Source organism: Bos indicus, chromosome 2, assembly GCF_029378745.1.
Source record: "Bos indicus isolate NIAB-ARS_2022 breed Sahiwal x Tharparkar chromosome 2, NIAB-ARS_B.indTharparkar_mat_pri_1.0, whole genome shotgun sequence".
In the NCBI taxonomy this organism is placed as follows: domain Eukaryota; kingdom Metazoa; phylum Chordata; class Mammalia; order Artiodactyla; family Bovidae; genus Bos; species Bos indicus.
The window spans coordinates 71,710,369-71,737,350 of record NC_091761.1 but is presented as its reverse complement, the minus strand read 5'-3'; the positions used below and the strand labels follow the sequence as shown (position 1 = coordinate 71,737,350).

At 39.5% G+C, this 26,982-nt stretch overlaps 1 protein-coding gene and 1 pseudogene across 4 annotated transcripts in view; both read right to left on the bottom strand.

Annotated features, from left to right (window-relative positions):
- The window catches only part of EPB41L5 (erythrocyte membrane protein band 4.1 like 5), a 169,233-nt gene that overhangs the window by 129,344 nt on the left and 12,907 nt on the right, over positions 1-26,982 (bottom strand). For all 4 annotated transcript variants that reach the window (XM_019973958.2, XM_019973967.2, XM_070768966.1 and 1 more), the window contains one exon: positions 6,902-7,006. In XM_019973958.2, the coding sequence (XP_019829517.1) occupies positions 6,902-7,006 (105 nt within the window). The remainder of the gene's footprint in view (positions 1-6,901; positions 7,007-26,982) is intronic.
- Positions 7,013-25,603, bottom strand: LOC109574845 (kidney mitochondrial carrier protein 1 pseudogene; annotated as a pseudogene).

Sequence of the window (26,982 nt, the reverse complement as noted above, 5' to 3'; positions counted from 1 at the left end):
CAAAAAGATAAAGTCTGACACTGTTTCCACTCTTTCCCCATCTATTTGCCATGAAGTGATGGGACCGGATGCCATGATCTTAGTTTTCTGAATGTTGAGCTTTAAGCCAACTTTTTCACTCTCTTCTTTCACTTTCATCAAGAGGCTCTTTAGTTCCTCCTCACTTTCTGCCATAAGGGTGGTGTCATCTGCATATCTGAGGTTATTGATATTTCTCCTGGCAATCTTGATTCTGGCTTGTGCTTCCATCACAACAAACTGTGGAAAGTTCTTAAAGATGGGAATACCAACCAGACTGCCTTACCTGTCTCCTGAGAAACTGGTATGGGGTCAAAATGCAACAGATCCTTATATGGAACAACTGACTGGCTCAAAATTGGGAAAGGAGTAGGTCGAGGCTATATATATTGTTTCCTTGTTTATATGCAGAATACATCACATGAAATGCTGGGCTGGATGAATCACAAGCTGGAATCAAGATTGCCAGAAGAAATATCAACAATTTCAGATACACAGATGACACCACCCTAATGGCAAAAAGTGAAGAGGAACTAACAAGCCTCTTGAAGGTAAGGAGGACAGTGAAAAGGCTGGCTTAAAACTCAACATTCAAAAAACGAAGATCATGACATCTGGTCCCATCACTTCATGGCAAATAGATGGGGGAAAAGTGTAAACAGTGACATATTTTTTCTTGGGCTCAAAAATCACTGCAGACAGTGACTGCAGCCACAAAATTCAAAGATGCTTGTTCCCTGAAAGGAAAGCTATGACAAACCTAGATGGTGTATTAAAAAGCAGAGACATTACTTTGCTGACAAGGGTCCATATAGTCAAAGCTATGGTTTTTCCAGTAGTCATGTATGGATGTGAAGGTTGGACCCTAAAGAAGGCTTAGTGCTGAAGAACTGATGCTTTCAAATTGTGGTGCTGGAGAAGATTCTTGAGAGTCCCTTGGACAGCAAGGAGATCAAACCAGCCAATCCTAAAGGAAATCAACCCAGAATAATCACTGCAAGAATTGATGCTGAAGCTGAAGCTCCAATACTTTGGCCACCTGATGTGAAGAGCCGACTCACTGGGAAAGACCCTGATGCTGGGAAAGACTGAGGGCAGGAGGAGAAGGGGACAACAGTAGATGAGATGGTTGAATGGCATCACTGACTCAATGGACATGAGTTTGAGCAAACTCTGGGAGATAGTGAAGGACAGGGAAACCCAGCACGCTACAGTCCATGGGATCACAAAGAGTGGGACAAGACTTAGTGATTTAACAAGAAATCCTAGTATGCCAGAATAATCCTGGTTTACTCCTATTATCCCAACCTCTCATCCATTAAGTCCACCTTTGGCTCTCTAAAGTTGCCTGGTTTAAAAACTGAAGAAACAGAAAATCTGAATATACCTGTAAAAAGTAAAGAGACTGAGTCGCTAATCAAAAAGCTCTAGAAAAGCCCAGGGCTTCACTGGTGAATTCTACCGAGTGTTGAAGTAAGAATTAATACCAATCCTTCAGGAGAGCCTCAAAAAAATAGAAGAAAGAAGACTTTCCAACTCATTCTGATGCCAGTACTTCTCTTATTGAAACCAAAGGTATCACAAGGGAAAAAAAACACACAAAAAAACTATAGACCAATATCCTTATGAATACGGACATCAAAGTCCTCAACAAAATCAAAGCAAGCAACATATATAAAGAATTTTACACCACGAGTGAGATTTATCCCAGAAATGCAACAATGATTCAACATACCATCAAATATGGTCAAAGTAATATATCATATTAACAGAATACAGGAAATCTATCATATGATCCTCTCAGCAGAAAAAGCATTTAACAAAACCCAACACAATTTCATGATAAAATGATAAAGGGCATCTAGAAAAATCCCACAGGTAACATCATACTTGATGGTGAAATACTGAACACTTCCCATAAGATCAAGAATAAGACAACAATGACCACCCTTAACACTTCTATTCAATGTTTTACTAAATGTTCAAGCCAGGGCACTCAGGTAAGAAAAAGAGATTAAGTGAAAAGAAAAAGGAATAAAAGGCATTCAGACTAAAAAGGAAGAAGTTAAAACTATCCTTTATTTGTAGATAACATGATCTTATACATAAAACACAAAAAAACTAATAAACAAGTTCAGTAAGGTTGTAAGATATAAGAAACATATACAAAAATGAATTCTATATACTAGAATCCAAACTAAATCCAAAATGATACTAAAAAAATTACATATTACAATAACATCAAAGGAATAAAATGTTTATGAGTAAGTTTAGCCAAGGAGATGAAAGAAGTGTAAACAAACTATAAAATACTGCTTTAGAAATATAAAAACATAATTCATGTGTGAGACTTAACGTTGTTAAGATGACAATACTTCCCAAACAGATATACAGATTCAGTGCAATTCTCATCAAAACTCCCAACTGCCCTCTTTGCAGAAATAGACAAGCTGATCCAAAATATATATGGGAGGTATGAGTGACCCAGAACAGCCAAAACAATCTTAAAACAGAAGAATGAAATTGAAGGACTCACATTTCCCAATTTTCAAACTTACTACAAAGTAATTAAGTTTGAAACTTACTTCACCACATGAAGGCAATGTGGTGCTGGTATAAGAAGCAACATATAGATGAATGTAACAGAACTCAGAACCCAGGAAAAAACCCAAATATCTATGCTCAACTGACTTTCAATAAGTGTGCCAAGACCATTCAATGGGGAAAAAACCATCTTATCAACAAGTGGTTCTAGGATCACTGGATATCCACATGCATTCACATGTAAAGGAATGAAGTTTGACGCCCCCCCTACTTTAGAGCTTATACCAAAATTAACTCCAAATGGATAAAGAAGAAAATATGTATAAATGTTGGTGACTATGGACTAGGTAATAGTTTAACTCTTACAACTCAAAAAGAAGGAAATAACTGAATTTCAAGTGGATAAAAAATCTGAACAGACATTTATCCAAAGAAGATACACACACGATCAACAAGCACATGAACAGATGCTATCAGAGAAGAACTTTTCTATCAGAGAAGTGCAAATCAGTACTACAATGAGACCACTCTATACCAGCTGGTATGATTAGAATCACAAAGAAGGGGAGGGACTTGACTGGTGGTTCACTGGTTAAGATTCTGCCTTGCAATGCAGGGGATGCAGGTCCAGTCTCTGGTCAAGGAACTAGGATCTCACAAGTCATGGAGCAGCTCTGGAGCCCACATGCCATAAGTACAGAGTCCAAACATCACAGGACACAAATAAGACCCAAAACAGCCAAATAAATACATGTTTGGGGGGGGGGGGGGGGAGAGAGCGGGGATCTTTAAAAAAAAGAAGGGAGAATGTCATGTTGGTGAGGACATGTAGAAATTGGAACTCTTATACACTGCTGATAGGAAGGCAGAATGGTACAGTCACTACTGAAAACAATTTCGCAGTTCTTCAAAAATTTCTACATAAAGTTACCTTATAATCCAGTAGTTCCACTCCTAGATGCATATCCAAAAGAATTTAAGAGTTATGTTGAGTGCAAAAACTTGTGTGCAAATGTTCACAGCAGCGTTATTTATAACAGCCAAAAATGAATAAACCTAAATGTGTATCAGTGAACGAATAAAAAGGTGGTATATCCATTCAGTGGAATATTATTCAGCTGTTAAGAATCAAGTACTGATATATGCTACAATATGAATAAACCTTGAAAACATTATGCCAAGTGCATTTTCAGACTCAAAAGGCCACAAATTACATGATTCCATTTCTATGAAAGTCTCAAAATGGGCAAATTCACACAAACAGAAAGATTAGCATTTGCCAGGAGCTGTGGGGAGGAGGAATGGGGAGCAACTGGTAACAGTGAACCTCTGGCTATAAATGACACTCTCAGGCATAATTTGAATGGGGTCTGAAGATTAGATAGTGGTAATGTCACAATAACTTCCTGATTTTGATGACTATATTGAGTTGTGCAGGAGAACATGCTTCTCTGTAGGAAATTCAAGGGAAATGGGACATCATACTTGCAACTCTCAAATGATTCCTGAAAAATAATTACTCATATTATTCTTGCAACTTTTCTGTAAATGCACTACTGTTTCAACTAAAATGAGTTAGTGCAACCAAAAGTAAGTAACTTAAAAAACAGCAAACTCATCTGATTACATAGGAAGAAAAGTGAACTATGACCTCATCAATTTACTTTGACTATCTCCTTAATGAATGCATAATTACAATCATACATATCTTGGGCTGATCTAAAATGATCCATAAACTAAATTTTAACACATAAATTTTACAAATATGGACATGCCACATATCCAAGGTTAAACTGTAGCATGTAATTCCTTGGCTCTTTTTCACCCTCATTCCCTTTAGATTTTATAGTTATGTCAACAAAGTAAGTATGATAAATAGTTATGGAAACCACAGGTTAACTTAGTTTACACAGATGATCCTCACCAAAAAAGCCACATGATCTACCAAGTTCACTATCTTCACTGATAAACTGAATTGTTTGTCAAGTATAAATTTTGTTTACTTCTGGGGTTAAATCTGGCCACACTAAAAACAACTGACAATCATCTATCTCTGTTTACTTATGTCCTAAGACCGTTACGGAATCAAGTGAGTCAACACTTTAAGAGTATTTGAAGTGTTGTCTAGAGTTGATTTTTAATAGCTTTCATTTCCCAATTATTGTTCTTACAGTTTAATTTACAGAGTTTTTGACAAGAGTAGAGACTGGAAAATGTAACGCTATTTAAATTTAATCTTAATGCCTAGATTTCTGCACATTAGGAGGCATAAACTAAAACTAAAAAGAGTAGGGATTACAAGTTCTAATGCTGGCTTTACCAGACATTTGTTATAACCATGTGAATCAAATGAGAGGAAAAACTACAGGATCTAGTAATTCAGTAAGTACTGATATTAGAAAAGAACAAATAATGCAATTCAGGAACAGCTGCATGTCTGTTTCTTCTCATAATTACTTAAATATGTTAAGAAACGGAAAGAAAGTACCTAAAACCTAATATTGACTCCTCAAAAAAACAGGAAGCTGCACAAACTATCTATCTCCAAAATCATTTGTTGTTTCATCTGAATGTAAGACTTAAACTCTCTGGAGATGAGAGTTTAATGATATTAAACTCAATAGTCAACCAAGCCTGTATCAAACTAAGTAGCAGATTAGAATTAAATTCAATAAACAGTCTAGTTTATTACTTAATACATACTGGATAGCAGAGGTAACTAAGATTCATTTCCTACCCTTAGTGGATTTCGTCTAATAGAAAAGAAATAAGATTAATAAGAAATAAGAGAAATGCCTCTTATACAACATCCATCCAGAGATCAGAACTCAAACTAGAGAAAATAGCTTTTCAAATTTTTTCATGTTTATGTGTGAACATAAACCCAGGATTCCTTAAAAATAGAAAAATTCAGTTATTTTATATGTTTCCCTGGTGGCTCAAGTGGTAGAATCCACCTGCAATTTAGGAGACCCAGGTTCAGTCCCTAGGTTGGGAAGATCTCTTGGAGAAGGGAATGGCTACCCACTCTGGTATTCTTACCTGGAGAATTCTATAGAGAGAGAAGCCTAGTGGGCTTTATTATAAGTTATTTTATAAATCCTTTTAATTTTTACATCATTCATGTCAATTAGCACACTTAAAAATCACCATTTTTAATGAGCTGCAGATATTCCATTGTAAAGATGTATCAAAATTTACCTAACCAATTCTCTGTAAATAAATGCTCATGCTTTTTTTAAATTGCAGGGGAAATCAGAGAAAACAAGTGAAGCTGACATTATTAATAGCTGTACATTTACTGAAGATGCTCTATAAAGCCAGTCTAGGAGTTCACCTCCAAGAAATGTGGGTTTTGTGAAGTATCTAATAGAGGTATTCCAGTTAATTTATCAATCACACCATATCACCCTCACACACATACACACACACACAGACCCACTTGAAAGGAACTTGAGATTCTTATAGAATATATATTGCTCCTGTGGTTCTAAACACTGCAGTTATTGTGTCACTAAACACAGAAACACCATCACAGATGTCCAGAAAACAAGGCTCAATGTCCTGATATCCCTCTTCTGCCCCCCCACCCCTGCAAATGCCCTACTCTAGACCCTAGTATCACTTTTATCCCCAAAATGTTTGCACTGACTCTGACTTTCATCTCTGTCCACTCCAAACAATGCTACAAAATATTCCTATGTAAAACTTTGTAAAGCAAAATATAACCTCCCTGACTGAAAAACCCCTAATCCCAGTTATTAGAGAATACTGCCAATTTATTATTAACACTTCTGCAGCTCAGTGTGGATGATGCGGCCACTGATTCATCTTCCAATCTTAATCACTACTTTTTTTCAAATACTGGACAAATTCTTTGAAAAGCCCCCAACTTCCTATCCTATTATATACACTGTTCTCTCACCTGAAATGCACATCAAAGAGCATCTATTTATAGACAGAGAATCACAGAGCTGGAAGGGATATTAGGAATATTTTAGTTCAATATTCACCTTAATTGCAAACAAGGAACTTCTATCATTCACCCAAGAGCCCAAGAAACTCCCGTGCCCTCACACAGCGTTCACTCTAGTCTGCTCAAGACCAATCCAGTGGTTGAGATTTCCAAGCCTCATTTGCAGAGATCATGCTCTGGGAATATGGCTTAGGGTTAGACCTTTTTTTAAAAAAATAATAAATAAGCACTTCGGGTTATTCCAAGAAAATTACAGGAAAAAAGAAGACATTTAAGTATATGCAACCTTCTAGCACCGAGAACATCATCTGACATTTTCCATTTCTGTCCCCATTTTAGAACCTCCAAAAACCAGATACTCACCGCTACTTGTGCCGAATCCATAAATCTCAGTCCAAAATAGTCGCTTTCAATAAGGTCCAAGTGGTACATAATCTGATCAAATAGCTCTTGTCCTTTGGCTTTTTTCTGAAATGGCAAGAAAATAAATCAGTGAGTGGCTTAAAAGATCAACAAGCCTGCACTGAAGATAGTTTTAATTACACAAGAGCTCTTAAAAGAAATATTAACTGCAACACCAAAAGCATAACCATGTAGCAGGTAATGGGGAAGACACTATGGTTTTCCAGTAAGCCCTTTAAGACCAGAAAAGAGTTTGTGATCTATTATTTGCTTTCCTGGACAGTGCTACTGCCTATCAACCAATAAGTATTACTTTCTACACCTAACACTTAACGTAAGGAGAAACTCTTGCTTTATCTTTTCAATTTTTAGGGTCCCTATTTTAAAGGAGCTTTATAATGTAGCTGGAAAGAGAAAACAAGAAAACTTAGAACACTTAAGCACCAACCATGTGAAACTAACTGTATTTGCCAAAGAGAAGAGTCACTGAAATTAGAATCGTCAGTGAAGACATGAAGATCAGCCTTAAACTGGACTTGAATGTAGTGGGAAATAACAAAAGCAGAAATGGAAAGTGGGAGGGAACGCAGACAGCAGTAAACTACTGAGATCAACAAGACGTCACCAAACTGGAGGGAGTCAAGGTGATAAAGAAACTTGCATGGAAAAAGCAGGTTGTAAAGTATGATCTCAGGACCTCTGAGGGATCCCCACACAAAAGATCCACATGGTCCCAGGATTCTCCTCATGTACCCTCAATCAGAACATATTGCAAAAAGTGTATTATAACAGCAGGTAAGTGACCTAAGTACAGTCTATTAAATCAGGCATTAAAGAAATTTGCAAACACTCTTCTCACTAAATTTCTATGCTGTTCAGTAAGACTCTTCATAAAAATGCTACTTCTGTTAACCTACAAAAGGTATATATTGCTATTTTTAAATTAATCAGTAAAGTTTTTATTTTTGGCTGTACCATGTGGCATGTGGGATCATAGTTCCCCGAGCAGGGATGGAACCTGTGCCCCCTACGTTGGAAGCATGGAGACTTAACCACTGGACCAGCAGATCAGTCCACAATTTTTCAGCTGTAATTTCTAATTGGTAACTATCCACAAATATAACCTACATATCCTCAATCTTTATATATGTCCTATCCATGTCCCTCTCTTATATAGCTTTAAATTATTTAAGACTATTTCCTATTAAAAAAAAATGTAGCTGGCTTTTTTATTGAATCATCAGTTTCTGCTTTTTAATTGATGACTTGATGACTTACAATTTGTCCACTGCTTTTCCTGCACTTCCTATTGCAACATCTCCTTTCTATTTGATAAACTGCCATCCCTTCATCAAGACAGAACACCATGCTCAATTTTCTGGAATTGAGCTGCAGGACTTGCTTGTATTTTTTTGAGATTCTTTGCCAGTTGCTTCATTTTCTATTATTTTCTCCCATTCTGAAGGCTGTCTTTTCACCTTGCTTATAGTTCCCTTTATTGAAAGCTTTTTAGTTGGGTCCCATTTGTTTATTTTTGCTTTTATTTCCATTCCTCTGGGAGGTAGGTCATAGAGGATCCTGCTATGATTTATGTCAGAGAGTGTTTCGCCTATGTTTTCCTCCAGGAGTTTTATACTTTCTGGTCTTACATTTAGATCTTTAATCCACTTTGAGTTTATTTTTGTGCATGGTGTTAGAAAGTGTTCTAGTTTCATTCTTCTACAAGTGGTTGACCAGTTTTCCCAGCACCACTTGTTAAAGAGATTATCTTTTCTCCACTGTATATTCTTGCCTCCTTTGTCAAAGATAAGGTGTCCATAAGTGCGTGGATTCATCTCTGGGCTTTCTATTTTGATCCATTGATCTATGTTTCTGTCTTTGTGCCAGTACCATAGTGTCTTGATGACTGTAGCTTTGTAGTAGAGGTTGAAGTCAGGCTGGTTGATTCCTCCAGTTCCATTCTTCTTTCTCAAGATTGCTTTGGCTATTCGAGGTTTTTTGTATTTCCATACAAATTGTGAAATTTATTCTAGTTCTGTGAAAAACACCATTGGTAGCTTGATAGGGATTGGACTGAATCTACAGATTACTTTGGGTACTATACTCATTTTCATTATATTGATTCTTCCAATCCATGGACATGGTATATTTCTCCATCTATTTGTGTCCTCTTTGATTTCTTTCATCAGTGTTTTATAGTTTTCTATATATAGGTCTTTTGTTTCTTTAGGTAGATATATTCCTAAGTATTTTATTCTTTTCGTTGCAATGGTGAATGGAATTACTTCCTTAATTTCTCTTTGTTTTCTCACTGTTAGTGTATAGGAATGCAAGGGATTTCTGTGTGTTAATTTTATATCCTGCAACTTTACTATATTCATTGACTAGCTCTAGTAATTTTCTGGTGGAGTCTTTAGGGTTTTCTATGTAGAGGATCATGTCATCTGCAAACAGTAAGAGTTTTACTATTTCTTTTCCAATCTGGATTTCTTTTCTTTCTTTTTCTTCTCTGACTGCTGTGGCTAAAACTTCCAAAACTATGTTGAATAGTAGTGGTGAGAGTGGGCACCCTTGTCTTGTTCCTGACTTTAGGGGAAATGCTTTCAATTTTTCACCATTGAGGATAATGTTTGCTGTGGGTTTATCATATATGGCTTTTATTATGTTGAGGTATGTTCCTTCTATGCCTGCTTTCTGTAGAGTTTTTAATCATAAATGGATGTTGAATTTTGTCAAAGGCTTTCTCTGCATCTATTGAGATAATCATATAGTTTTTATCTTTCAATTTGTTAAATAATACTTGTTATTTTATGCACTTTCTTTTTCTGTGTGGGTAATAGCCAACACAATGGATGTAAAACGGTATCTCACATGATTAATTTTTTTTGGGGGGGGAAGGGGACTGTGCTGGGTCTTGTTCCTGTGCTCAGACTTTCTCTAGTTGCACTATGTGGGCTTGTCACTACAGTGGCTTCTCTTGTTGTGGAGCACGAGCTCTAGGGTGCAAACATGGCCTCAGGGCATTGGCTCAGTATCTGTGGTGCAGAGGCTTAGCTGTCCCATGGCATGTGGGATCTTTCTGGATCAGGGATCGAACCTGTCCCCTGCATTGCCAGCCAGATTCTTAACCATTAGACCACCAGGAAAGTCTCTCTGTTGTGATTTTGATTTACATTTCCCTAATGCCTAGTCATGTTAAGCATGCTTCATGTGCTTACTGGACATCTGCATATCTTCTTTGGAGAAATATTTCTTCCAGTCTTCTGCCCATTTTTTATTTGACTTGCTTTTTGCTGCTGAGTTGTATTTATCTATTCTATATATTCATCTTTGTGTATTAGATACACAATTTGCAAATCTTTTCTGCAATTCTGAGTTGTCTTCTTACTCACTTGATAGTGAATGTCCTTTAAAGTAAGCTACTTTTATTTTTTATGTTGCTGTTCTTTAGCTAAGTCACATCCCACACTTTGCAACCTCATGGACTGCAGCACGTAAGGCTTCCCTGTCCTTCACCATCTTCCAGAGTTTGCTCAAAATCATGTCCACTGAGTCAGTGATGCCATCTAACCATCACACCCTCTGTTGCCACCTTCTCCTTCTGCCCTCAACCTTTCCCAGCACCAGGGTCTTTTCCAATGAGTCAGCTCTTTGAATCAGGTGGCCAAACTACTGGAGTTTCAGCATTAGTCCTCCCAATGAATATTCAGGACTGATTTCCTTTAGGATTGACTGGTTTGATCTCCTTGGTGACCAAGGGACTCTCAAGAGTTTTATCCAGCAGCACAGTTCAAAACCATCAATTTTTCAGTACTCCACCTTCTTAATGGTCCAACTGTCACATCTGTGCATAACTACTGGAAAAACTACAGCTCTGACTATAACTTCATGGGCAAAATGATGTTTCTGCTTTTTAATACACTGTCTAGGTTTGTGACAGCTTTCCTTCCAAGAAGTAAGCATCTTTTAATTTTGTGGCTGCAGTCACTGTCGGTAGTAATTCTTGAGCCCAATAAAATAAAGTCTCACGCTGTTTTCACTTTTTCCCCTTCTATTTGCCATGAAGTGATAAGACCAGATGCCATGACCTTCATTTTTTAAATGCTGAGTTTTAAGCCTACCTTTTCACTCTCTTCTTTCACCTTCATCAAAAGGCTCTTTAGTTCCTTTTCACTTTCTGCCATTAAAGTGGTATTTTCTGCATATCTTCAGTTCAGTTCAGTTGCTCAGTCGTGTCCGACACTTTGTGACCCCATGGACTGCAGCACGCCAGGCCCTCCCTGTCCATCACCAACTCCCAGAGTTTACTCAAACTCATGTCCACTGAGTTGGTGATGCCATCCAACCATTTCATCCTCTGTCATCCCCTTCTCCCGCCTTCAATCTTTCCCAGCATCAGGGTGTTTTTTCTAGTGAGTCAGCTTTTTGCATCAGGTGGCCAAAGTATTGGAGTTTCAGCTTCAACATCAGTCCTTCCAATAAATATTCAGGACTGATTTCCTTTAGGATGGACTTATTGGATCTCCTTGCAGTCCAAGGGACTCTCAAGAGTCTTCTCCAACACCACAGTTCAAGAGCATCAAGGCTTCAGTGCTCAGCTTTCTTTATAGTCCAACTCTCACATCCATACATGACTACTGGAAAAACCATAGCTTTGACTAGATGGACCTTTGCTGGCAAAGTAAAGGCTCTGCTTTTTAATATGTTGTCTAGGTTGATCAGAGCTTTTCTTCCAAGGAGCATGTGTCTTTTAATTTCACGGCTGCAGTCACCATCTGCAGTGATCTTCGAGCCCCCCAAAATAAAGTCTGTCACTGTTTCCATTGTTTCCCCATCTATGTGCCATGAAGTGATGGGACTGGATGCCATGATCTTAGTTTTCTGAATGTTGAATTTTAAGCCAATTTCTTCACTCTGTTCTTTCACTTTCATCAAGGAGCTCTTTAGTTCCTCTTTGCTTTCTTCCGTAAGTGTGGTGTCATCTGCATATCTTAGGTTGTTGATATTTCTCCCAGCAATCTTGATTCCAGCTAGTGAGTCGACCAGCCTGGCATTTCTCATGATGTACTTTGTATACACGTTAAATAAGCAAGGTGACAATATACAGCCTTGATGTACTCCTTTCCCAATTCTGAACCAGTCTGATATTCTATACCCAATTCTAACTGCTGCTTCTTGTCCTGGATACAGGTTTCTCAGGATGAAGTCTAACTTATTTATATTCTCTTCTGCGGCCTGTATTTTATCGTCATTTCAAAAAATCATTGTCAGATCTAATGTCATGGAGATTTTCCCCTATGTTTCCTTCTGAGAGTTTTACAGTTTTAACCCTCACACCTGAAAGTCATTCTGGGTCTACACCTATTCTGATTTCTGTGGATTTCTTCATCACACCCAAGCAATTAACTCCATTCTCTAAGAAGACTGAATGGATGTCAGTTCAATTCAGTTCAGTTCAGTCGCTCAGTCATGTCCAACTCTTTGCGACCCCATGAATCGCAGCACGCCAGGCCTCCCTGTCCATCACAATCTCCCGGAGTTCACTCAAACTCATGTCCATCGAGTTGGTGATGCCATCCAGCCATCTCATCCTCTGTCGTCCCCTTTTCCTCCTGCCTCCAATGCCTCCTAGCATCAGAGTCTTTTCCAATGAGTCAACTGGGCATGAAGTGGCCAAAGTACTGGAGTTTCAGCTTTAGCATCATTCCTTCCAAAGAACACCCAGGGCTGATCTCCTTCAGAATAGACTGGTTGGATCTCCTTGCAGTCCAAGGGACTCTCAAGAGTCTTCTCCAACACCACAGTTCAAAAGCATCAATTCTTCAGTGCTCAGCCTTCTTCACAGTCCAACTCTCACATCCATACATGACCACAGGAAAAATCATAGCCTTGACTAGACGGACCTTTGTTGGCATAGTAATGTCTCTGCTTTTCAATATGCTCTCTAGGTTGGTCATAACTTTTCTTCCAAGGAGTAAGCGTCTTTTAATTTCATGGCTGCAGTCACCATCTGCAGTGATTTTGGAGCCCAGAAAGATAAAAATCTGACACTGTTTCCACTCTTTCCTCATCTATTTCCCATGAAGTAATGGGACCAGATGCCATGATCTCCATTTTCTGAATGTTGAGCTTTAAGCCAACTTTTTCACTCTCTTCTTTCACTTTCATCAAGAGGCTTTTTAGTTCCTCTTCACTTTCTACCATAAGGGTGGTGTTATCTGCATATCTGAAGTTATTGATATTTCTCCCGGCAATCTTGATTCCAGCTTGTGCTTCTTCCAGCCCGTGCTTCTTCCAGCCCAGCGTTTCTCATGATGGACTCTGCATATAAGTTAAATAAGCATGGTGACAATATACAGCCTTGACATACTCCTTTTCCTATTTGGAACCAGTCTATTGTTCCATGTCCAGTTTTAACTGTTGCTTCCTGACCTGCATACAGGTTTCTCAAGAGGCAGGTCAGGTGGTCTGGTATTCCCATCTCTTTCAGAATTTTCCACAGTTTATTGTGATCCACAGAGTCAAAGGCTTTGGTAGAGTCAATAAAGCAGAAATAGATGTTTTTCTGGAACTCTCTTGCTTTTTCCATGATCCAGTGGATGTTGGCAATTTGATCTCTGGTTCCTCTGCCTTTTCTAAAACCAGCTTGAACATGTGGAAGTTCACAGTTCACATACTGCTGAAGCCTGGCTTGGAGAATTTTGAGCATTACTTTACTAGCGTGTGAGATGAGTGCAACTGTGCGGTAGTTTGAACATTCTTTGGCATTGCCTTTCTTTGGGATTGGAATGAAAACTGACCTTTTCCAGTCTTGTGGCCACTGCTGAGTTTTCCAAATTTGCTGGCATATTGAGTGCAGCACTTTCACAGTATCATCTTTCAGGATTTGAAATAGCTCAACTGGAATGCCATCACCTCTACTAACTTTGTTCGTAGTGATGCTTTCTAAGGCCCACTTGACTTTACATTCCAGGATGTCTGGCTCTAGGTGAGTGATCACACCATCGTGATTATCTTGGTCATGAAGATCTTTTTTTGTACAGTTCTTCTGTGTATTCTTCCCCAAGCTTGTGCCAGGTCCAGAACGCTAAGTTGGGATGGAGGTGACACGATTGAGGAGGTCCGAGAGGAGGTGCTGTCTCCACTGCACAGAGGTGGGCCTGAGGTTCGGCGCCTCCCAGGGTGCCAGCGTCAGGCCCAGGAGCAGACCGCGATACAGGCATCCCCTCCGCCTCTCCAGCACTCCGACCTCCCTGCGCCCAGAAGTTCGATGGTGGCAGCAGCGTTGAGGGACCCACCTCAGAGTAGTATGAGTAGAGAAGCTACTCCACGTTCAAGGTCAGGAGGGGTGGCGGTGAGGAGATACCCCTCGTCCAAGGTAAGGAGCAGCGGCTGCACTTTGCTGGAGCAGCCGTGAAGAGACATCCCACGTCCAAGGTAAGAGAAACGCAAGTAAGTAGACTGTAGGTGTTGCAAGAGGGCATCAGAGGGCACACACACTGAAACCATAATCACATAAAACTAGTCAATCTAGTCACACTAGGACCACAGCCTTGTCCGACTCAATGTAACTAAGCCATGCCCTGTGGGGCCACCCAAAACGGGCGGGTCATGGCGGAGAGGTCTGACAGAAATCTGGTCCACTGGAGAAGGGAGTGGCAAACCACTTCAGTATTCTTGCCTTGAGAAACCCATGAACAGTATGAAAAGGCAAAATGATAGGATACTGAAAAATGAACTCCCCAGGTCAGTAAGTGCCTAATATGCTACTGGAGATCAATGGAGAAATCACTCCAGAAAGAATGAAGGGATGGAGCCAAAGCAAAAACAATACCCAGCTGTGGATATGACTGGTGATAGAAGCAAGGTTCAATGCTGTAAAGAGCAATATTGCATAGGAACCTGGAATGTTAGGTCCATGAATCAAGGCAAATTGTAAGTGGTCAAACAGGAGATGGCAAGAGTGAACGTCAACATTCTAGGAATCAGCAAACTAAAATGGACTGGAATGGGTGAATTTAAATCAGATGACCATTATATCTACTACTGTGGGCAGGAACCCCTTAGAAGAAATGGAGTAGCCATCATGGTCAACAAAAGAGTCCAAAATGCAGTACTTGGATGCAATCTCAAAAACGACAGAATGATCTCTGTTCGTTTCCAAGGCAAACCATTCAATATCACAGTAATCCAAGTCTATGCCCCAACCAGTAACGGTGAAGAAGCTGAAGTTGAACGGTTCTATGAAGATCTACAAGACCTTTTAGAACTAACACCCAAAAAAGATGTCCTTTTCATTATAGGGGACTGGAATGTAAAAGTAGGAAGTCAAGAAACACCTGCAGTAACAGGCAACTTTGGCTTTGGAATACAGAATGAAGCAGGGCAAAGGCTAATAGAATTTTGCCAACAGAACGCACAGGTCATAGCAAACACCCTCTTCCAACAACACAAGAGAAGACTCTACACATGGACATCACCAGATGGTCAACACCAAAATCAGACTGATTATATTCTTTGCAGCCAAAGATGGAGAAGCTCTATAAAGTCAGCAAAAACAAGACTGGGAGCTGACTGTGGCTCAGATCATGAGCTCCTTATTGCCATATTCAGACTTAAATTGAAGAAAGTAGGGAAAACCACTAGACCATTCAGGTATGACCTAAATCAAATCCCTTATGATTATACAGTGGAAGTGAGAAATAGATTTAAGGGCCTAGACCTGATAGATAGAGTGCCCGATGAACTATGGAATGAGGTTCATGACATTGTACAGGAGACAGGGATCAAGGCCACCCCTATGGAAAAGAAATGCAAAAAAGCAAAATGGCTGTCTGGAGAGGCCTTACAAATAGCTGTGAAAAGAAGAGAAGCGAAAAGCAAAGGAGAAAAGGAAAGACACAAGCATCTGAATGCAGAGTTCCAAAGAACAGCAAGAAGAGATAAAGCCTTCCTCAACGATCAATGCAAAGAAATAGAGGGAAACAACAGAATGGAAAAGACTAGAAATCTCTTCAAGAAAATTAAGAGATATCAAGGGAACATTTCATGCCAAGATGGGCTCGATAAAGGACAGAAATGGTATGGACCTAACAGAAGCAGAAGATTAAGAAGAATGGATGTCAGACACACTCAACTCTGACACTTACTGGAGACAGCATCAGACTCCATGGGTTAAGCTCAGTCCCACAAGACTGCCCCTACTTCAGATGCCAGTCACAGTCCAGTCTATTAGTGGTGCTTCTGACCAACTGGCTATTAAATGGGTTCTCAAGACCCCCTCCTTGGCTTCAATTAATTTGCTAGAATAGTTCACAGAGTTCAGGAATCAGTTTACTCACTAGATTTAAGAAAGGATATCAGCAGAGACAAATTAACAGCCAGATGAGAGGATATACAGGTCAAGGTACCAAACACAAGAGCTCCTGTCCCAGTGGAGTTTGAGATCAAGCACATGGAAGTGTTCTGGTTCACCAATCCAGAAGTTCTCCAAACTTGTCCTTTGGGGTTTTTATGAAGGCCTCATTAATTAGGCATGATGGATTAAATCACTGGTCACTGGTGACTGAATACAATTTCTGGCCCCTCTTCCCTTCCAGCTGGTCTGAGGGTAGCAGTGGGTGCCAAAGTTCCAACCTTCTAATCACCTGGTTAGTTCCCCTAGCAGCCAGCCACCATCAGCTGGTTACTGAAGGGCTTTTCAAGTCACAGCATTAACGTATCAGAAACACTTTGGGGACTCTTATCACTTAGAAAATTCCAAGAGTTTTAGGAGTTCTGTGCCAGAAACAGGACGAAGATTAAATATATGTTTATTGTAAATCACAATACTACAGTAGTCTTTGATCCATTATGAGTTAATATTTTGGGTTTCCCTAGTGGCTCAGTGGTAAAGAACCCAACTGCCAATGCAGGGGACGTAGGTTCGGTCCCTGAGTCAGGAAGAGCCCCCGGAGAAGGAAATGGCAACCCACTGTAGTATTCTTGCCTGGGAAATCCCACGGACAGAGGAGCCTGGTGGGCAACAGTCCACAGGGTTGCAAAAGAGTTGGACACAACTTAGGGACTAAACAACAACAACAACAGAAGAATCCAATTTAACTCTTTTGCATGTGGTTATTCAATTTTCCCAGCACCACTTGCTAAAAAGACTCTTGCCCACTGAATGGTGTTAGCATCTTTGTGGAAAATCATTTGGCCATATATTTGAAGGTTTATTTCTAGACCCTGTAATTTGCTCCACTGATCTGTATGTCTGTTCATATCCCAGAACCACACTGTTTTGATTACTACAGCTTGATACTAAGTTTTCAAATCAAGATATGCGAGGGCAATCTTTCCCTTCTTTTTCAAGACTCTTCTGGATATTTGGAATCCCATGAGATTCCATATAAATTTCGAATAGTCTGTCCTATGTCTTAAAAAAATGTTCTTGGAATTTTAATAGGGATTGCACTGAATCTACAGATCACTTTGGACAGCACTGTCCTCTTAATAACATTAAATCTTTCAATCCACAGACATGGGCTATCTTTCCATGTATTTAGATATTCTTTTCATTTCTCTTAGTAATGTTTTGAACTTGTCAGTGTACATGTTTTTTGCCTCCTTGGTCAAATTTATTCCTAAGTACTTTCTTCTCCTTGGTGCTACAGTAAAGGTATTATTGTCTTAATTTTATTTTTGAATTGCTCATTACTAGTGTATAGAAGGGCACTTGACTTTTGTTGCTTGATTTTGTATCCTGCAACATTGTTGAATTCTTTTATTAACTCTAATGGTTTTACTGTGGAATCTTTAAGGTTTTCCACTTGTAAGATCATGTCATCTTGAACAGAGGTAATTTTACTTCTTCCCTTAGAATTCAGATGCCTATCATTTCTTTTTTCTGCCTAGCCTAGCTGCTTTGGCTAGAACTTCCAATATTATGCTGAATTAAAGTGCTAAAAGCAGGTAACCTTGTTCTAGTCTTAGGGAAAAAGAAACTTCTTTTATCTTCCATTTCTTAACTTCTCTCTTAAGCTTCTTATTTTGCTTATATTCCTTCCTCTTATGAGAAGAGTTTCTAAATATGATCTTCCAATTCACTAATTTGTCCTTTATCTTAGATTTGTCTCCTTATTTTGGCCATAGTCATCAGGATTAATAAACTTCTCTGGATTATGTATAATAAGAGAACGGGCTCAACCCTAGTCTGTCAGCTCCATTTAGCTATGAGAAATTAGTAGAGGTGTAGATGAGTTCTAGAGGAAAGTTCCAAGAATCAGAAAACCAGAGTCAATCACTTTCCATTCAACATAAAACTTTTCAGATCAGTGATTCACACCCATTCCAAAGGAAAAGGTAATATAACACTGAAAAGGATATATTTTCATTACAATATATCACTCCCTAAGAGTTTGATGGAAGAGGGATAGGGAATTTAGGTTAAGAAATTTTAGAGGTGAAGACTTAACAGAGTTAGAGAACTTTGGGGAGTGCTATCTTGGAAGGAAAGTTATGACCAACCTAGATAGCATATTCAAAAGCAGAGACATTACTTTGCCAACAAAGGTCCGTCTAGTCAAGGCTATGGTTTTTCCTGTGGTCATGTATGGATGTGAGAGTTGGACTGGGAAGAAGGCTGAGCACTGAAGAATTGATGCTTTTGAACTGTGGTGTTGGAGAAGACTCTTGAGAGTCCCTTGGACTGCAAGGAGATCCAACCAGTCCATTCTGAAGGAGATCAGCCCTGGGATTTCTTTGGAAGGAATGATGCTAAAGCTGAAACTCCAGTACTTTGGCCACCTCATGCAAAGAGTTGACTCATTGGAAAAGACTCTTGATGCTGGGCGGGATTGGGGGCAGGAGGAGAAGGGGACGACAGAGGATGAGATGGCTGGATGGCATCACTGACTCGACTGAGTCTGAGTGAACTCCGGGAGTTGGTAATGGACAGGGAGGCCTGGCGTGCTGTGATTCATGGGGTCGCAAAGAGTCGGACACGACTGAGCGACTGATCTGATCTGATCTAATCATGATTTATTCTTGAGGACACAGTCAGGAGGCAGATGTAACATTAAGATAACAATGGAGGTGAAGATTAAGACATGAATTCAAATATTTGAACATATTTGTTCTACTAACATGGTGGAAAGGAGAAATATGGACAAAGGAAGGGAAGCGATAACTGTTACTGGAAATGACAAAGAAAGCTTTTGATTTTAAATCATACTTACAATCACTATGTCCTGGAGCAGTGCTAACAAACTTAAATAGAATATACCAATTATGAAAAAAAAAATTTGCAAATGGCAATGATCCTAAAAGGAATACAAAGTATTTCTAAGTTAAATCAGGAAGTCACAGAAACATCCCACTGCATTTACTTATCTGGTACCAAACTTACATACTTTCTTTATCTTCATTTTAAGATGCATTTCTAAAACCAATTTCATATTCCATCAACGTTCTTTATTTGCTTCAAAGACCAAAGGGAAGCCAGGCTCCCTTATTTGGCTCTCTTCGTATTCTGCCAAAGCATCACCTGCCAGCCTCATGAAACACAGGGGTTGTGTTTTGAGAAAAGAGAGAATGAGCTTCTGCCAGCTGGGTGGCTGCCTTCTCAGAATAAAAATCAAGGGTATGTATTAACTCCTTAACAAAGGCTAATTATGGGCCAACCAATAGTCAACACAAAGCATTTGTAGCTTCCTGACATTAATAACACTTAATCTAACAGAAATCCATCATCTCAAAATGAAAACCTCCCAAACATCTTAATCTGAAATTCAGGGATAGCATGAATATTTTTAAAACTTTCATCTGCAGTCTAGTCAGCATGAAAAAGAACTATACTGTTGGGACTTCCCTGGTGGTCCACTGGTTAAGAATATACTCTGCAAATCAGGGGACAAGGACTCAATTGCTACTACTGGAACTAAGATACCACATACCACAGATCGTAAGTCCATGCGCCACAACTACCGAGCCCGCTTACCACAACGAGACAGTCTGTGCGCCACAACAAAAGATTCCACACGCCACAACTAAGACCCAAGGCAGCCAAATAAATAACTTTTTAAAAAAAGAACCATAATGTTTCATGAAAGTTAAGTCTCAGACAAGAAGTAAATAAGCTAACTGCAGTACGCTGATCTCAGATTTCTGATTCTCAGTTCAGTTCAGTCACTCAGTCGTGTCCCAACTCTTTGCGACCCCATGACTGCAGCACGCCAGACTTCCCTGTCCCTCACCAACGCCCAGAGCATACTCAAACTCATGTCCATCGAGTCAGTGATGCCATCCAATCATCTCATCCTATGTCATCCCCTTCTCCTCCAGCTTTCAATCTTTCCCAGGATCAGGGTCTTTTCAAATGAGTCAGCTCTTTGCTTCAGGTGGCCAATGGACTGGAGTTTCAGCTTCAGCATCAGTCCTTCCAATGAAAATTCAGGACTGATTTCCTTTAGGATTGACTGGTTGGATCTCCTTCCAGTCCAAGGGACTCTGAAGAGTCTTCTCCAACACCATAGTTCAAAAACATCAATTCTTCGGTGCTCAGCTTTCTTTACAGTCCAACTCTCACATCCATACACAACTACTGGAAAAACCATAGCCTGACTAAACGGACCTTTGCTGGCAAAGTAAAGGCTCTGCTTTTTAATATGCTGTCTAGGTTGGTCATAGTTTTTCTTCCAAGGAGCATGTGTCTTTTAATTTCATGGCTGCAGTCACCATCTGTAGTGATTTTGGAGCCCCCAAAAAATAAACTCTGTCACTGTTTCCATTGTTTGTGCAACTATTTGCCATGAAATGATGGGACCGGATGCTATGATCTTAGTTTTCTGAATGTTGAGTTTTAAGACAACTTTTTCATCAAGAAGTGTTCTCTTGGCAAAACTCTGTTAGCCTTTGCTCTGCATCGTTTTGTATTCCAAGGTCAAATTTGCCTGTTACTCTAGGTATCTCTTGACTTCCTACTTTTGCATTCCAGTCCCCTATAATGAAAAGGACATCTTTTTTGGGTGTCAGTTCTAGAAGTTCTAGTTCTGATTCTAATCCAGGAAAAAAATGTATCACTGATGAGTTAGAAATGTGATCTTTTAAATATTATTCCAGTTTATTAAATAATGATATGAGGTTTATCCCACATATTGCAATTATGTTTAAATGAAGATCTCGAAATATAAAAGCTTATGAAAAGTTTTATAGTCTTTATATAACATATACTATTTCCAACACATGAACAAATACAGAGAACAGAAACTTTTTTATATCTCAATCAGGCAATACTTAGCATCAATGATTAAACAAATCCACAAGCAAACAAAAAAATCCACTTTCTTCATTTTGATTACAAAAGGTAAAAATCCCTTGGCCACATTTACCCAAGGGAATGGGGGGAGGTGGGGACCTGTAGTCACAGCCCTGGAAACAAGGGGACTGAGCCTCCCAGTTCTTCAAGTTCTTTCTTGGCTTAGAAACTTCCACAACTACATTACTTTTTCAGGAAGCAGCAAAAGAAAAAAAATCAAAACAAGACTGTTCCATAAGATATTTAATAAATCTGAGCTAAAGAAATACTATATTTTTATCTTAAAAATCTGCTTTTACAGTGAGGCTTGGCTTTCTTTTCATTCTGGTGTAAACATGGACAGAGGAACCTGGCGGGCTACAACCCCTGGGGTCACAAAGAGTCAGAACCAACTGACCATACACACACACACACACACATACACGAACATGTACATATTTGAACACACTGATATAATGAATATTGCATGGTATCCAATCTTTACATGGTCTTCAAAATTAACTTGCTTCTACTGTCCTAGGGATTATACGTACACTTAAAATGTCTTCTACATTAAAAGAAAAAAAAGTGGCTCATTAAAAAATCTCATAAAATAGTCATCCTTTAAACTCAAAGAACGCAAAAGTGAAAGCCTTTCTATAGAAACCCTTACACCTCAGTGGAACTGTTCTGGTAAGAAGAAAAAAAAATTCCTCTGTAAAGATATGATTCATTACAAGGGATGAGGCCTGAAAGGGCCTCATCACATTTGGAGCTGGTCAGGGAAAACTGGCTGAGAAGGCAATGGCACCCCACTCCAGTACTCTTGCCTGAAAAATCCCATGGACGGAGGAGCCTGGTAGGCTGCAGTCCATGGGGTCACGAAGAGTCGGACACGACTGGGGGCTTCACTTTCACTTTTCACTTTCATGTATTGGAGAAGGACATGGCAACCCACTCCAGTGTTCTTGCCTGGAGAATCCCAGGGACAGGGGAGCCTGGTGGGCTGCCGTCTATGGGGTTGCACAGAGTCGGACACAACTGAAGCAACTGAGCAGCAGCAGCAGCAGGCAGAACTAGACTTCCATCTGAGTCTTGAAGCAATCAGCACCCACTTGCTCCTCCAACCTCCTTTCGTGCCTTAAATCTTACCACTGGAGCTAAAATTCTGCTTCACAAAAATCTTGTTTTCAGAGTCAGCATTAACAAAGAAGACAAGGTCAAGGTGATTGGGAGGAAAACTGTCCAATCTCCAAGAAAAACCCGTGTGGCTTCCACGTCACTTCAAGGGAGGAAGCAGCCCAGGGACTGGACCAACTGGGAACCTGCATTTACTGCAGAAGTGTCTGTCCTAGAGCCCCAGTGAGTATGTATTTAAGTTACTCTCAAAGAGTAGAACCGAAGGTACCCAAGTAAATATTAAATATTTCCTTTCCTGGGGATGTATTCTTGAAGTGTAAAGATCGTGGGGTGCTCAAAGTCACTATTTTGAAAAGAGTAAGATGAACACGGCAAAGAATGATATCCTATTTTCAGAAAAAGAAGGAAGATACTACATGCCTCTTCTCAAACTCTAGGTACACGAAAAATTGCTTTTCAAATTTCAAGCAATCATTTTCCATCCAAACCGATTAGGAAGTCCAAGACAAGGAATACTTTAATAAGCAGGACGAGAACTAAAGTGAAACCTGGGAAATCTGGAAAAACCAACTCTTAGATTCACTTGCAACCTTTTGCTAAGGAAAACATAATAAAACCTTAACCACTTTCTTTCACATGGCTTTTACCAAAGAACTCATTCAGAAGAAACTCATGATAAAATAATTCTCTTCAATACACCAGACCATTTATTTTTGGATTATGGCTTTATGAAAGCATGATATAAACACACTTATCCTACAAGTCAAGTAGTAGCAACTACTATTTTCTTCACTTGATTCTCAACATCAGTAGAGATTATCATCCTCATCTTACAGACTGGGAAACAGAAACTTGCTAAAATCTAAAATTAGGAAAAAAAATAAAAATAAAATTAGGAACATTATCTAAGGACCCAACTTGCTTAAAAACATCTCCCACCAACACAGACTTTGCCACCTTCCAAGCTAACATATTATACCATCCTGAGTTTAGAAATCAATACTTCGCAACAATTCCTCACAAACCTCAAGGGGTAATAAAGGTTTAAAAATCACTTACCATAAGTGAAAGACCCTGCCAAAATAAGAAATTGCAAAGCATTGCAATGTTTCAGGGATCTATATCCTGCATTGTTTATACCTGAGGTATACCAGGTCTCTATGTGTGAACTTCTTCAGCAGACACAAAGCCAAAGCCCCCCGGAAGTTCAGAACAATGACACTTTCTCAGAGGCTCTACTCCATGGTTCAGATGAGCTTTTTTAGAACATCTGGGAGTCTCGGCTACAATCTGAGACGCATCAGGAGTTACTCCCTCCAAAGGAAATGATCCATAGTTCTTGACCTTCATCCAAGTTTTCTTTAGCAAGAAACGTGCATTTCATGTTATATTTGATGTGGAAGGGTACTTGGATGGTAAGAACTAGTGTCTGGATGTTACAGTTTATACCATTAAATGTCTGGTACAGAGCACCCAAGGCCAAGCAAGACACAGCAATTCACACTAACACAGCCCTCACTTGTTGCTCACACCTAAGCATCTGTGGCGGGTAAAGCAGTAGGAAAGACTGGAAGCTTTGCTATTTCAGAAGTGAGCATTTTCAGAAGGATGTCTCATGCAGTCTTGTCACAAATTCAATACCTTCAACTGCTTGTATGTCACAAAGAAAATAATATTCCAAGGACCAAGTCTCAACCAACTTGACCAAAACCCTTTACACAGAGCCAAAAACCCCTTCATTCTTCCATGTCTATAATAAGCAATGCAGGGTACCTGTGAAACCAGGGCGTCTGCCATCGTGAAGGACTCCAATTCATCGTACATGTTCTCACCACATCGACAGGGTTTGAGGCCAGGGCCCCTGCCAATCCAGAGCTGAAGCTTGAGAGGAAATGGGTTACACAATGTCTCCCATCAGGCGCGAGAAAATCAGATGCTTCTCAGTGAGGCTGCAAACCCACAGCTCCATGCAGCCAACATCAGTGGCCCTCTGAGCAATAAGGGACATGCCCTTCCACAGTCCTCTTGTTCCCTCTTGCTGGTAAATGTTAATGAAGTTGCCTATTATTCCCCCTTGAAGGGTGTTGTTTTGTGCTGCCATCTGAATTTTCAATACCTTAGCTGGAATGGAAACGGTTGAGGATATGACTCAAGAGAGAATTCCACAGGCCACATTATAAGAAGGGTTTCATCTTCTGGGCACTTGACAAATAGCCACTTCAAGCACATCAAGATAGGTGCCTATCTTGATGGCGCCACAGGAAGCCTGGTGTACCACTGAAGGGTACTCCTCAAATACAGTGCTTTCAGGCCTTCCTCTCTGCCTATCCTCACTAACACATTCAACACTGCTCAATACTTGATTTCTTTAAAGTTTGCATCATTCTTCTGGTCTTGAATCTGGAGTCGTGTCTTGGTTAAATCAACTGGAAACTTACTGAACTCAGCTAGAGTGGTCAGGCCTCTGTACACGAAGGGCTTCCAGTTCAGGGCCAACAAGCTCACCGCTGTCCCTTCTCCTTTGGTTCACAGAAGCATAGCCTCCAACAGGATTTTTCTAGGCAGGGGAAGCCCTGCACCTTCTCCTGCCCAGGCTTAGCAGCAGTTGGACAGAAAATGTGATCTTGATAATATCCTGGGTAGGTGAACACCTGACTCAATCATAATTTTTAAAACTATCAATCTGTTACTATCAACCCTGGAAACAGTTCCTAAAACAATTGGATCTATCCCATTGTGTCTCTTTTTAACATAGTGTCTTTAAAAAAATTTTTTTATTGAAGTATAGTTGATGTACAATATTATATAAGTTACAAAAGTACAAAACAGTGATTCACAATCTTTAAAGGTTATATTTAACACTTATCGTAAACTATTGACTGTATGCCCTGTGCTATACAATACATCCTGATTCATTTTATACAGAGTAATGTGTACCTCATAGTTCCCTTCCCAAGCCTGCACCACCCATCTTTCCTCTCCCCACTGGTAACCACCAGTTTGTTCTATACATCTCTGAGTCTGCTTCTTTTTTGTTGTATTCACCAGTTTGTTTTATTTTTTAGATTCCACATATAAGTGATATCATACAGTATTTGATTTTCTCTGTCTGACTTACTTAGCATAATATACTCCAAGTCTATTTGCGTCGTTGCAAACGGCAAAATTTCATCCTTCTTATGGCTGAGTAATACTCCATTGTATATATGTACCACATCTTCTTTATACATTCCTCTGTCAATGGACATTTAGGTTGCATCCATGTCCTGCCTATTACTGTAAGTATTGCTGCCATCAACACTACGGTGCATGTATCTTTTTGAATTAGTGTTTTTGTTTCTTTCTCATTCCTTACTTTCTTAAAGATTTTTCACTTCATGATGCACTTACTAGTTTACAGAAAATAACATTTTTGACATAGTATATCATTCAATTCTATTTAACAATTACTGAACAGACATCTATTACATACTAACCGCTAGAGATATATAGCTGAATATGTTTGTATTTCTCATCCTCAAGCAATCACAAGGTTCTTAGTAAGAATAAAATCATTCACAACTAGTTTAAACACAATAAATATGAGTGTTATCCTTGCAGTATAAACAAAATGCCAAGGAAATGCAGGTGAATTAAATCTGCCTAAAAGTAGTAAAGGGTTAACACAACTCTGTCATCTTAGGCAGAAACAAAATGAAGAAAGATACGGAATCTTGACAGTCTATGGTGAGGCTGAGAACAGAGACACTCAAGACAGGCAAGAGTCAGAAGATCAAGAGGCAGAAACTGCCAACGTAATTCTTCCTAAAACTGCAAAACAGAACATCACTCTCATCTTTAAAACCCTTTCATTATTCCTCTTTCTCTACAGATTAAGGTGCAAATTCTAGGGCATACAATAGTTTTTCCTAACTGTTCCCTGAGCTACCCAGGTGGCTCAGTGGTAAACAATCTGCCTGTTAATGCAGGAGACACACGTTTGATCCCTGGATCATGAAGATCCCTCTGGAGACAGAAATCCCATGGACAGAGGAGCCTAGCAGGCTACAGTCCATGGGGTCCAAAAGAGTTGGACAAGATTTAGCAACTAGACAACAACAACAACAACTGTTTCTTGCTTACTCTTACAGCCTTCGCTCCTATCACTTTAGCATTTTACCTGTTTATAATTTCCCCAGTAAGTCTTACCTGAGCCTTAGCAAAATGCAGTTCTTTCTGCTTAGAATGTACTTTAGGTCTCCAATGAACTCTGATTTCAAGAATCAGTACATCTGTGTTACTGTTCAAAAGCCAGACCCTAAATCCTCCTTCCTGTGCTAGTTAGTATAAACCTGTGCAAAGACACAGGGTTGCAAAGTGGTCTACTATGCCTGGGCAAATAGTAAGAAGGTCCAGTAGTGTCCATAGAGTGTAGAATATGGATGTGAAATACTTGATCCCAGGGTCAACATCCTGTTCATTTTCATATACTCTCTTACCTTGCAGCTACCGAATATGAACCAAGCAGAAAACAAAGAGTGAAAACAAAGATCCACACAGCTCTGGCAAACTACAATTTTTCAGTTAAATCTAGACCAGTGCTCATTGCTTATATCCTTTTCTCCCCTAACAAATTAATCTAGGTCAT